Genomic DNA, 14,256 nt, shown 5'->3' with positions numbered 1-14,256 from the left:
TGGTTTCTGCCAGTAATGTTAGCTAATGTTAAGCTAACTGGCTAACTTACTGGTTCTTGGAAGGAAAACGTAACACATTCATGGACTAAATTAACCTAAAATCACACTGAAAATTAGACAAGAGGAAGCAACAACAACAGCTGGGACAAACTACGAAAATGCAGGGCAGCACTCAACATTTATGAAAAGGTAAGCTAATGTTAACAGAACATTATCACAGGCCTGTGGATGTAATGGAAATATTATTTTTAGTTGGCTCTCTTTCATGTTTATAGGCTGTTCCTCTAAATGGTCACTAAATTAATATTACCATGTTAATGTTATCTGATGTTATTTGTTTCGGCTGCTTGTCTCAAGCTAAACCCAAACAGTGAACAGTATTTTAGTAAACAGGTCAGTGAATTCAGCAGTGGAGAGAACAGGCAGCTGCAATAATGACGAGTGAACAAAAAACAGCAGATGGTAAATGGACTGTACTTGTATAGCGCCTTTCTAGTCTTCTGGCCACTCAATGCACTTCACACACTACATATCACATTCACCCCATTCATACATTGATGGCAGAACTGCTCACTACAAAGAAACTAATTAATCATTCATACACACTCACACACAGTGTCTTGCCAATCATGTGGACTGAGGGGAACCGCCAACCTTCTGATTGGCGGACAACCCGCTCAACCACTAAGCCACAGCCAGCGGAGAGTTAGAGGCTCTGTTCAAACAGAAGAGTTTAGGAATGACAACTAAGGAGTGTCAGTTATTGTATTAATGCAGAGCATAGTGTGTGTTTGTGTGTGTGAGAGAGAGAGAGCCATTACAGTTGGCTAGGTAATCAGTGTTTTTTCTGCTAAAACTGCAAGAGACCACAACACCACCTGTAACCATGGTAACTGTACACATCAAAGGTGGCAACAGCTCTAGCCTTAGAATGCTCAGAAGACATATGAATTAAAAATCCATGAGGAAAACCAAAAATAAATCAAATTACTAAAATGTAACTAAAACTAAAATGCATTTTCATCAAAAGACTAAGACTAAAGCTAAGCAAGTGTAAAAAATGAACACTGCCACGAACATCTATAATGGTACTGATATGGTATTACAGTATTTTTTATATACAGTTATTTCTTTCACCTTCAAAAGGATCGAAAAAGGACCAATTTACTACGACTATCAACTCCACCAACTCCACCTTCAAATTAATCTTTCCAAGAAACCAGGCTTGTGCAAATCTTGAAAACTTTTATTGCTCCTAGGCCAAATTCAATCATGTGCATGTTCATTCCGGCTGCCTTAATGCATTGGGGTGTCGGCTGGCCGCCTGGGCTGACAAACTTTGCAGTCAGGTTGTGCGGTCTGTGGGAGATACCAAGGATCACTTCTGATCCGCCACAAGCCCCTAAAGCCATCTATCTATCAAAGGTGAGGGGGAGCTGGGTCATGGCTGTGTGAGAGCCCCGGCCTCAGTCTGAAATCATCAATCTTTATGCACACACATGCGCGCGCACACACACAAACACACACAGGATCTTTATTTATTTAATTCACTCTTTTTAACACCCGGAGTGCTTGCAATAGCTGGGCTCGCACTGAATGGCCCCGGGCTGGAGAAGAGTTGCTCTGCAGCTGGGAGATACTGGAACAGAAGTTTGGACTACAGCAAGTACTGGGACATTTTCTGCTCTGCTCTACTGCTTTCTCTCTGAGTCAGGGTGAAAACTGTGCAGTGTGACTCTGTGTATTCTTACCAAGCTTGCTTATCAGGCCCTCAGTTGAATACTGGAGATGAAACTGATAAGAAAAAGGTAACTAAAAATAGCAGCTAGAAGTCAGCACATTGAAAGTGATCGATTTGAGAGAAAAACAAACACAAAAAAACAGACTGAATAACAGTTGTCTTTTATCTTGCATGAGGAAAATCAAAACGACAGCTTCTCTAGTCTATTTACATTTTTATCCCACACTAAACTAAAAGCCAATAGACATCTCTGAATGGTAGTTTTGTTGGTGCCCGCAAAAAAAGATCTTCACTATGAATTTCAATGTACTTTCTCAGATATGGATTTTAACCAGATAAATAAACATAAGCAACCAGTCACTGCATACATTTTGATCATTAAGAGTGCTGAGATGAGTACAGAATAAAGAATGCCTTTGAATGGAGCTGCAGCTCTGAAAAATGGCCTGTTTTACATAAAGATTCTCAATCAGTTTGGTGCACAAAAACTCAGACTTGGTGGAAATGTAGCCACATGCCGCATAAAGAGAGACACACACACTTCCGCAGCTCTCTCGCAGTGCACAGCTGCAGAGCAGAGATCAGAGTTTGTGATATGAACTGTCTCTATAAAAGATTATTTTAAGGCTTTTGCTTTATTGGAAAAGACATCATGAAAAAACATGAAAGATGCAAGAGAAATGCAAAGAAACCTTTGATAAAAAATTTTTATCAAACATATAAACAAGGGACCTTTCCATACTGCCTCTTCTCCTACATATACGTATATAGATGTATATCTAAATAGATATGTTACATACAGTTAATATATAAGATATGTCAAAGTCTAGTTTTCCGCCCAGTGTGCTGAAGTAGAACTTTGTAATTTGACCCATGGATGACTCAGCTCTATCTCCTCCCACATCAAAATATATTTGTAGGCAATTATAATAGATTGCACCTTTAGGAGTCTGGGAAGAAAACAGCTCTGTTGTTCATGTCAGAGCCATGATGTTAAAGTAGCAATGAAGCCAGCTGTTGGATCTAGTTAATGAGATTTCACAAAAAGTTCCCAGAGATAGCTGAATGGTTCAGTCCCACACCTCAGAAACATGTGTTGCCCCCTCTGGTCCAGCAGTCAGACCTTTCTCTCTATCAAAAACACCAATTCACTATTTGCCTAATATAGAGTATAAATTAGAAAAGGGCGAGCAGACTGTCACTCTCCTTTTTCAGGTGCACTAGTCCAATTCAGTTCATGATCTTACTGAAAAAGGATAAGCATCCTATGTTGCTTTCATAGGCTATTGATTGGCTGTTCAAGAGAAAAAAAGCAGCTTTTCCTAATTACAGTAGGCAATATTTTTTTACTTTATTATACTCTCGAATAGAACATCTGAGCACTGAAATGGAAAAAAGTACCACTTTAACTACAGTCATTTATGTGTCATTTTCACTAGACATGATCCCATCAAATAGATATTAGATATAGATATAGGTAAATTGATTATGGGATGTTCCGTTGTGTTTGTCATCATTTTTTTCTTATAAATGTTTTCAGAGCACTAGAGAACCTACAGTGTATTAGTGGCAAATAATGTAGGGGCGGCTGGTGACTCAAAAAATTGGGGAGGACAGGAGGAAAACCAAGCCACGGCATCATATTATTTTACACAAGTTGGCTACTTATCTCTACTTTGTTATGTTCAATGAAAAATTAAGCAGTAAAACAATGGCTTACAAGATTTCTTAAAAACAACATAATTTTATTCAATCCTGTTGTTTCCAGATCATCATGAAGATAATCCTACAGGCCAAATGCAGAAGATGGTATTTATCAAGGGTGGGAGATGTAACAAAAAGCATGCCAGTGTTCAACACCTGTGAAGGAAAGTGTGGTGACTGATGACAACCACAAGCGGGCCTAATTTCCAATTAGACAAAAAAGCTTACTTCCAATTCCAATATTTTATTCCCAACTATGCAGGTTCACCATGGTTGTTAAAGTTGTGTGTGGTTTCTATTAAGAGATTAAATTAAATATACATATAAGTAAACAGCTGGCAATTATCCTTAACCAAGTAGTTTAAACACACCAGCTCTATTTCTAGGCTACAAAGAAAATATCAAAGTAATTATCACAACACCATTAGAAATACCATAGACTGTATAAAACATGGACGTAGTGTCTGTGATGTCACCCATAGGTTTCTGAAGAGCAGTTGTGAAGCTCAAAGTGGGCGGCTCCCGGTGGCTCTGGGCATCCGGCTAATCCAAAAATGGGCAAAGAGGTGAAGCTGAGGCAGGCCGAATGAGGCCTGGTTGCTGAACCACCTATCGGCAAGCCACCTAAAGGTCCACCCACCTGTCACTCAAAGCGGCCACATCCTTAATTATGCGTAACTTTAAGCCTTAATATAAATGGGTAAGGTAATGATAATCTTTCCTGGAAGGCATTCATAGTGTTGCACATTCTACATACGAAAAGTGACAGAAATAGTGCACCTGGCCAGTTGCTGAAGTGAAGTGGGTGTGGAGCGGCGGATGGTTCTGTCCAAGGTTTCTGCCACTTAAATAAAGTCTTTTTCTTGCCACTGATTTGTTGGGTCTCTGTAAATAATATTATAAAGAATACGGTCTAGACCTGCTCTACAGGAAAAGTGCAATGAGATAACTTCTGTTATGAATTGGCACTATATAAATAAATGTAATTGAATTGAAAGTCTAATTGTAAGTTTCAGAAAGTTAAAGAAATTGTTGGATGCAATCCCCTCAATTCCAACACCCGTAAAGGTGTGGGGGAAAGGGGGTTAAAACGCTGTTTGACCATCAAAGAAGAACCTCTGTTGGACCACATTGATGCTTTCAAGGTCTTGCGGTGGTCCCTAGAAATGACAATCAGGCCTATCCAAAAGTGCATAGTGTGTAGGACCAGCTGGGACACTTCAACAGATTCTAACTTCCTGCAGAAAATGACAGGTGCTAGTCAAGCTGCTTGCTCAGTATGCTCCATCCAATGCCCTACAACATGATTAGGTAACAGCACCAGAACTGAATGACCCAAAGATCCTTTGTCAGCCTAGTGCACAGAGGCAGGACATGTTATGGAGCGACTTGTTAAACTTTTGAGCCTTTGTTCCAAACCCGTGTCTCAGAGATGCCAAGAACCAACCATCTGGAATACACAACACCAATGCATTTCCAATATAATACCAGCTACAATATGATCAATATTTATACAAGGTGGGCTATGACAGACAAGCAAATGGACAGATTATGAAGTTATGGCATATTGCATACCATTTTAAAATACTGATGTTCTAAACGTTAAAAGCATACAATGAAGGTGCGAGGTGAACCATAATGAATCCAGTGAGACCTGACGGTTTCTAATGCACAAACTAATGTTGTAGTTATCCATATTAAGCAGCAAGCCAAAATTCTCTAGAGACACAGTGCATCACCACCTTTCAATGAGTCAGCTGTTCTCACTCCTCTGACTCCCTACTGGTAAACACTCCATCTCCAAGCCATTCTTACAGCTGCTGTATGAGTATACAACAGAATATGATAATGAGATACATGTCAAATGAACAATAACACAGTAAGAATCAATAACATTTTGCACCTTTACACCAAAGTACTACTACCAGCAGTAGGCTGTGCCACAAATTCAATACTCTTTCATAGGACCTGTCAGCACCTGGACTTAACAGTACTGTTTACCATCCTCGCATACATAACACTAGAAGTCTACCGTAAGTCACCACAGGTTCAGATGGCATGGCTACCACCACCATTAAATTCCAACATTCTCAATGTGTGTTGTTGTTGCTCTGTTGAAGGACAGAAAAGGCAGCAGGGTTGAGCTGACAATCCCTCTCCTGAAGAAATATAAGTCAAAGTGAGACTGCCCCGACTTTATGGGTTCTTGAACCAACAGATCTGTATAACTCCAGTACAACTGGCCAGAAGAAAACAAAAATGGAAAAGACAGTATTTAGTGCTGTGGAAAAGAGGGCCATACAGTGGAGGAAACATGGTTACTAATTAACCTTTCCTTTTGCAGCTCACCCTTAAAAACAGTGCACTTGTATGGGGATTTAAAATCATCACAAGTACTGTAAGAGAAAGTGGTTACAGTCCATCTCCCCAGGACATTTTTATGGATAACCCATGAAATCCTGCAAAGTTTTCATGAAGTTACAGGACAATGAGCAGGTGTCTTCAGCATATTTTCATGCTCTAAGACCAGGATAGAGGACCAACAGTCTAGTGGGTGAAGCAGTGGTTAGATGTCTATCCCTGGCTTAGATGATAAAGCACAAAAATGGCTAGTTATGTGTGCAGGAAGCCTTAACTTTGGACCAAAAAGATATGAAATGCAACAACAGTGTACAGTATTTCGGTTGCTAAGAACCTACAGTAACAAAGGGGATGCCAGACATTGTTGGGAATAACGTTCACCTTGGACTTTAAGTGCAGATGGAGTACTATATGAATGTATTTGATCTCTCTGTTGGAGTGAATAATATGACATGGTTAAAATGCTGTGAGGTCTGTACTTCCCTCTCCCTGTACTTCTACCAGGCCACACCAAACAATGATATAGTTTGTAACATTCCCTATAATAAAGTCAGAGCTAGTACAGGAATCATCGAATGGACTGTCATAGAATTTTGTAAAGACATTCATGGTGCCCAGAGGATGAGTTCCATGCAATTTGGGGTAGTCATTCATGGTCTTTGTGAACTTTGGTGATCTCCCCATCTATTATCAGGTCAAAATTTTTATTTGTCCAATACTTTGGTTTATCAATCAGTTTGGTTTCTTTCACAATGAGTATTACATGCTGATTATTTGACTTTAACTAGACACTTTGAACAGACCCAGTTTCTACTATAATGTCAGCTCAGCCCTGTTTACAACTTTACCCTGACAAACATTAACTTGATCCTCCCATGGCCAGGCCCACAAGAGGAGTGCTTCTTGAACAATCTCACTGTCAAGTGACTATGTAATGTCAGATGTCCTGTATAATGGAATGCATAAACAAACTAAATGTCAAGACCATGATATTTTTTCAGATATGCTTTCCTGAGTCAGTCATACAGTACAACTCTGGGGAAAGTTTGATGTTGTTTTGGAGCAATGAGGTAAGAGGAACACAGATATCGGCCATGTTTGGAAGCTTGTTAAAAAATACTGCCATGTTGTCTTCTGTCATCACTTCATTATTTCTAAACAACAAAAAGTGAGAACGCTAAAGAGAAATGAATAGTCTACTAAGTCCACTAAGCTTTTAACAAAGTTGGGTCCAGGATGTTTTGGGTTTAACTGCTGAATATTGAATAAGGTAATAGTGATAATGAAGAGGTGAAGTGAGACATGTTTGCATCCTGCAAGAACTCTTGGTTAGATCTTCACACACCACTCCTGTCTAAAGGTATTGTTTCAAAAGAAGTGTACTTCATTCTCGGCTTAGTATGCCAGGCATACAGCAGCAGTCTAGAAATATGAGACAGCACTGAACAATATGCTCCAACACTCACTCATTAAACATAAAGTTTTATTGGTTGCTAGAAACTTTATGTCACTTTAACTAGAGTGGGCAATGTCATTAACTTGTTGAACACTTGAATTCATGATGTACAGCATTGATAACATAAAAATTGATGCTTGTCTGGTGGACAAATCAGTGAATCCAGCCATAAGCAAGTTACAGCAGGATGGGAAACTGACTCGGTCTCTGTTGTTGTAGAGGCTGCGGGGTTCTATTAGTGATAAATGCTGCACAGATGACAGAGGAGCTTATGGGACCCAAATCACAGTGACAGCATGATTCAACAAGAAGATACTCCCATCCATACAACAACCGCCTCAACAGTGTCACAGTATTTGTAGATATCAAAGTCCCCAGACTTTTGACTCTTTGACCCAAAGAGTGTGACTGGGTAGCAGGCAACTGCCTTTTCTCAAAACAAAAGAAAGAAAACAAAGAAGTCCAGCAGCACTGGTGATAGCTTTCCAAGTCTCTTCTACACAGCCTGCACAGTAATCTATGCACAAGCACGTAGCATTTCACAAATAGGAGCCAATAAATGTCCCCTCTCCCTGCTTATCTCCTTACAGACAGGTCAGTCACACTTGTGTCATTTTAACATTTCAATTCCCAGATCCTTGCTTCAACACAAAGGACAGCGCAGATGAAAGCACAACAGCTTTGGCTTTTAAATGTAATTTATTATGAATGCAAGCATCTTGCCTGATTAAGTGAAACAAGGACAAACTGGGATACAGAAATAGCAGCTAACACTTGGTTTCCCTCAGTCTTCAGTAAGGAATAAAGGAATAAATGCCATTGAGCATGTACAATACAACTAACCCGATTTTGGACATACTTGCCATGGTGTGCTTGCACATGCATAATGCTCCACATTGTGTTAATGTTCTCTGCATTAATCCTGTCATTCAAAGTGCCTCCACAACATTTACATCCATCCTATTATCCTAATTAATTAGTCCAATAACAACGGGGTCAGTTTATTTTCCTGCGAACAATTACATTGTAATGATGATCTGGAAACAGGTAATGATGGGTAATAAGTGAAGCGAGAAATCCACTAGGGGTCAAACAAAGTCAGAGATGGGGCAATAAACACAGAGTGGTGAGGGGAAGAGAGAAAAGCAGAGAGGACGGTGAGGAAAATGAAGTAGGAAGCACAGGAGCACAGGAAATGTGATACATTTAAGAGGAAAGTGTGAATATAGCAGAAAACTGGTCTGTAGCTACTGTACTTATTTACAGACAAACAAGTTACCTGAAGAGGATATGAGTTTCCAGCTGATGGAAGGCTCTGGTTTACCGCTGGCTTGGCACATCAGGGTGACGTTGGAGCCTTCATTTACCACAATATCTCTTGACAGGTTGATGATTTTCGGTGGTACTGTGAAAGCAAATTAAAAATTGTGTAAATTTAATGAAGGCTGAAGGAGAATAAAGGGGAACTTTACACATCAAGCTCAGTTAACTTGTCATGAGAAGTACAGCTAAGACTGTGAAAACAGTTGTAGAGGGTCTTCTGTGGCTCTGGAGGGAGCTTTCCAAAGACTGAAAAATAACCCTGATGGTATCATAGTGATGTCATCAGGGTTATCTCAGCATGGACAATTTTATAACAGAAAACCTGCATTACAAAGTGAGGGTGCAGCATTTGATAGACATGGGCATTTACCAGGTGGGGGTAGTCTAACGAAGTCTATGAAGAGACACTATGATTATGGTGTAGCATTATCAACCCCAATCCTGATGAACATTTTGGATCTTTTTTAATGAAAAGAATTAGACTTTTCTGCAAGCTGGCTTCTAAGTCATAAACCAGGCCTGTCCAGAAAACTGATAACCCTTCCCCAAGCAACCTCCTCTGTCCCATGACCTTTGCCAGACTCAGGTCACTAATGGGAGGTTAAATGACAATTTAAAAAAAACTCGCAAAGCATGTACAACCTTAGCCAGTTTAATAAATTACAACTTACTCTCCCTGACCATGCATAACACAACCTGACACCACCCCTCTTTTAAGGAGCATCTCATGATCTCTGGTCTTCATCAAGTTAAAACCAGGACTTATTATTGTTACTTTGTTACTTAATGTGTTATATTGTTACTTAATGTGTTACATTAAGTAACAATATAAGAAGAGTGTATGATGTCATACAAAGTATGGACCACCATTTTCTGTATTAACAAAACTATTCTTTCAGGACATCCATAATAATTTGGGACAGCATGTGTGATAATTTGGGATACAGTTTCAGTAGTGTAAATCCTTGTTTGCCACTCACGACATATTGCCAAGAATATTTTTAACTGACCTGTTGTTGTCTTAACCTTAATATTAATCAATTGAACATGCCTAAGGTTACTGGATGTTACATATTTGCCTATTATGATGTGCTGAATAGCTAATGAAGCAGGAAATGTGAATATGTATTTACACAACAATAAATTTATCATGGCTGGTAATAAGCGAAAAGGTAAGTGAAAGGATGAATTCCACAGCCCTGAGACCACGCGGTGTGTCTGTTGACCCCCCTCCTCCTCTCATCTGCTGAGAGAAGAGACAAACAGACAGACAAAAGACATTCCGGAGATAAATTAGATGTCCAGATATTTCAGCAATCTTTGTGTGTGATTTTATTTTACTATTTAATTTACTGTTACAGATATGTGTGTATAACCTATACATGGTGTGTCATCGTAATAGCAGATGTCGTAACATATGTTAGGCCTACCATGTATGACTTTTAATTAACACTGTTAGTTACTTAGGTTATAAGTGGACAATATCCCGTTTTATTCATAAAGTTTGTAGTACCTTCCAACAACTGATAACACAAAGCTTTAACGTGGGAGAATTAACCTTAAAACTTTATTAATCCATCAGAAAGTATCATGATAAGATGTGGTGGGAGTGGAGTGAAGTTTTGCGCCACAAGGGTAGAAAAGAAGAAACCTGGACCTTATGCACCAGTCATGTGGTGCAGAGAAGGAGAAATAGAGAGAGATGGAGAGATTGAGCGAAAGAGACTCAACTCTTAAATAAACTCTATTAGCAAACTTAGATTGCTGATACCAGATTAAATAAGTTGCTACATTCAGTTGCAGTCCTAACGAGGACCGTAACAAACTGTAAACTCAGCCAATAGCTGGCAGACACTCACACCGCGTTGCCATCACAACCAAACTTCATCAGCCTGCTTATGGAGGAAGAGATCCGACTCAGGCCAGAGTCGCCCATGGGACCGACAGCGCGTCCTGAATCATGGAACTCAGGGGAGTTTCATTCAGAATTGATTGCCACCGAGTGCCACAGAGAAATGGCACTGCTTCTCCTCCCCTCTTCCTCCAGGCCCTGCTCAGCCAAAACTCAGGTGAAACAACAGATACTTTTCTGTGACATTGGGGTTTGATGCTTTAGCATAATAATAACAGTTACGTAGTTAGAAATTAGGATCTCCCATCAACATAGGTATGATAGCTAAAGTACTTCACGTGATTAATAATTCCTAATCATAATCTCCCTTTGACTTTCCAAAAATTCTCAGTTGCTGAACGATGCCTATAGTTTATTTAATTGGTAACTATTAAAGTTGTCCACATAGTGGTTTCCTGTGTTTACACAAATTAATACCGCTAACCAAAATAATCATTCACTGCATCCTTTGATGTCAAATGGTCAAACCTAACCAACATGTGACTTAGAAGTAACGTGACTTACGTCACTTAAGTCATAAGTCAACTTCCTACTACCTAAGTAGTTTCTGAAGGCATCTTCTACTGACGCAAAAGTAGTTTCTGAAGGCGTCTCCTACAGACGCTAAAGGGTATCATGCGCATCTGTATACAACGTTGAGGGGCGTGATAAAACGTCAGTATATGACGCACTGGAAATGAGAACGGGTCGTTAGTGCTGGCATGGCACATCTCTTACAATGGACCTATTGCATCTTAGTCCACACTGACAAGTGGTCAACCACACTTTTATTTAACTGCTACTAGTAATATTTTCTGATGTCAACATCTGATTTTAATTATATGTTAATAGTCATTCAAAGACTAACAAATAACAAAACCCTTTTTATTCTTGATTAAAAAATCTACTTTATTTCTATTCCAGATTATATAATAACATTGTCCAAAATTACTACCCTTGTAGCTGTTTTACAAAACATTTTTGGAGTTGTTAATTGTTTTAAAGTCATTTCTTACACATTTAAAGAATTATTTTTGATTCCATTCGTTGAAGCTGCTCTGTCAATATTTGTATCTGTATCAATTCCCTTCTGGGAACTTTTCAGGTGTAAACACTGACTACAGCTTGCAAGAGAAGAGGTAGTGTAGGCGAGGGAGAGGTAGCTTGAGGGATCCAGGAGCTACTGTAGTTCCTCTGGGAAAAGGTTTGCAGCACAAGAACAATTTTGGCATCCTGCTGCACATGTTAAACATGTCATGCCTGTTTAAATGTGAAGAATCATAGATGAGTGCATGGGATGTGTAGAGGTGGAATGATTCACATTTTGGTAATGCGGTTAAAATGTAGTACAAGGGAAAAGTGTCAGTCACATTCATGTATGAGACAATCCCCATTCCCACTGACAAATGCAAAACTGTTTCTAATGAATAATGTAAGCACTTCACTAGAGCAATTGTTTTTGAACATAAAGATATGAATTATACCCTACAACAAAACAGATTTCCTTTAAACAGCATTAACTCAATTTCCTCTTTGGCAGCACACAAATCAATAAAGGGAAATTATGTTTATATGAAAATGGAATGACTGTCATGTTTAATTCACTCTGCTTTGTGACAGAAATGTTTAATTCCTTAAGGACAAGTAAAGCTTTTTCATTACTGAGATTTGAATTCAACAAGCAGAAAGAAAGAGATGTTCTTTCCTGCCTTACCCCAGTGTAAATGAAGTCCATGCAACTGGTTAGCCAGCACTACTTGTCATTCATGACTGCCTACTGTGAAGCTCAGGGGCTTGCACAGACTTTCCAAGGGGCACGGGTGAAAGAAAAAGGTGCATCTCTAACACGTAGAGTTACGTAGGTTAGGGTTTATTTTACCCTGAGGTCACATGGAGGTGGAAGAGGCACACGGGCAGTGTACACACCACTGACCAAGCTATGAAACTCACCTACAGTAACTTTGCTAAGTAGAAAACAGATCAGAATTAGCTTTATTGCCAAGTAGGTTTACACATACAAGGAATACCAGAGAAACAGTCCAACCAAGGTAAACAAGTCCACAGGAACAGGCAACAAACGAAATCCAAAAATTCAAGCAAGCTCCAAAGAAACAGAGATAACCAAGGCTGGGATGCTTGACAAAGGCAATCTGACAAAGAGACAAGCGACACACACAGACTAAGATCACGAGACACATGTGAAACTAATCAGGGCGGAGCAAACAATAAAAACTGGTGGGAAAAGCAAACAAAGACAGGAAGTAAAAACAGACACATGAGGGGGAAAGAGCATTTCAAAATAAAAAAGGAAATACTATACATAAACCCTGAAACCATGACAACCATAAAGATTAGGAAATGTGACATAACAAACATGAGCTATCCACAAACCTAAATCAAGATATTATCATGTTTTTTCAGTGTAAGGATGGAAAATTGGAAATGATACTGTCTACCAGTACCTATATGACTTTATTCTTAGAATATATGTAACAGTAAATATGATTGTAAGAGGACTTCACCAGCACTTTCCAAACACTTGGGAGGGCTTGCAACTCTTAATTTGTCCAGCTTGCCATTACTCATTTTGCCTTAGCAGTTTTTAAAAATGGGGATTCTACAGCAGAAATGTGGTTGTAGCGATATAGCGTCTTAAGAAAAACTTTTGTTTATGGGTGTAACATCTGAGTAGCTTGAATGAGCACTGTTATCTCTGTCTGAAGGTTTCCAGCACTGAGATTTAATGTCACCGTGCACAGGGCCAAAATAAGGCTCTGATACCTATATCCAGAACCACACGCCCATGGAAATATGTTCAGAACCTGTGAACACACATTTTCATGGCACAGCCCATCTCATTAAGTTCTGCTCTGCTCTGTAAATCTAAAAATCTTGTTTTTGTTCAAACAAATACAAAGAATCTCTGAATGGGGTGAGATAATTTCATCTGTTTGTGATGCTCGTTTCACTTAAGAACTCCTGAGGTTTACTAGCCTGGGAACCAGACGAATCTGCTGAGATAATGGTTTATTTGCTCTGGCAGATGTGTCTGGCTCCTCTCCCATTCAGACAGATTTCCACCCATACTGAATATCTAATATGGGGCGGGTTTGATACGATGACTGACAGAGGAGCATCACCGGTCCAGATTTAAAAAGTCACATGCCACCGTTTCGCTGTTCTGATTGGTTGTAGGTCTGGACCTGCGGCCATTCTGCAACACGTCCAGCGCAACACACCAGGCTCACAAAACTCAGATCAAACTGTCAAACTAGGCAGATTGATTCCTATACTGCATTGCCTATTTCCTGACTCAAATGTTTTCAGAAACACATTTTAGTGTACTGTTTAGCTGTAATTTGAGAAAGTTTGTGACCAGGCCGCCATTTTTTTCCTGCTTGAAAATGGACCAAGCACCACCCCAACTTGCATGTGTCGCTCAGCACTACGTCACACGTTCTGTTGCTCTGATTAGTTGTAGGTCTTTCCAATTGTGTCCAGAGGCATTTTGGTCTGTGCCCGTTGATAAAACCCTTTGGAAATAAAAATGAACTGAGGTTCTAGACTAATACGCAATTGCGAATTAGTTTGGCGATGCCAGGCTAGAGGATTACTGCACTAGTAGTGATTGATTTCTTAAAGCACATTTAGTTGTATTGTGTTTGGACTTTCTGCTGTGTAACCTAGAGCTGCAAAAATGTATTGATTTTTTAGCAGCCAGACAATATTATGGCTACCAGTCTTTTTCTTAAAGGAGACTGCTTAATCAAGCTGTCTTCT

General features: G+C 39.5%; 1 protein-coding gene across 5 annotated transcripts in view; it reads right to left on the bottom strand.

Annotated features, from left to right (window-relative positions):
- The window catches only part of ntm (neurotrimin), a 424,793-nt gene that overhangs the window by 20,445 nt on the left and 390,092 nt on the right, over nt 1–14,256 (bottom strand). For all 5 annotated transcript variants that reach the window (XM_044222737.1, XM_044222738.1, XM_044222739.1 and 2 more), the window contains one exon: nt 8,542–8,667. In XM_044222737.1, the coding sequence (XP_044078672.1) occupies nt 8,542–8,667 (126 nt within the window). The remainder of the gene's footprint in view (nt 1–8,541; nt 8,668–14,256) is intronic.

Source organism: Siniperca chuatsi, linkage group LG14 (genome assembly GCF_020085105.1).
Source record: "Siniperca chuatsi isolate FFG_IHB_CAS linkage group LG14, ASM2008510v1, whole genome shotgun sequence".
Taxonomy (NCBI): Eukaryota; Metazoa; Chordata; class Actinopteri; order Centrarchiformes; family Sinipercidae; genus Siniperca; species Siniperca chuatsi.
This window is presented reverse-complemented; position numbering and strand designations above follow the sequence as displayed.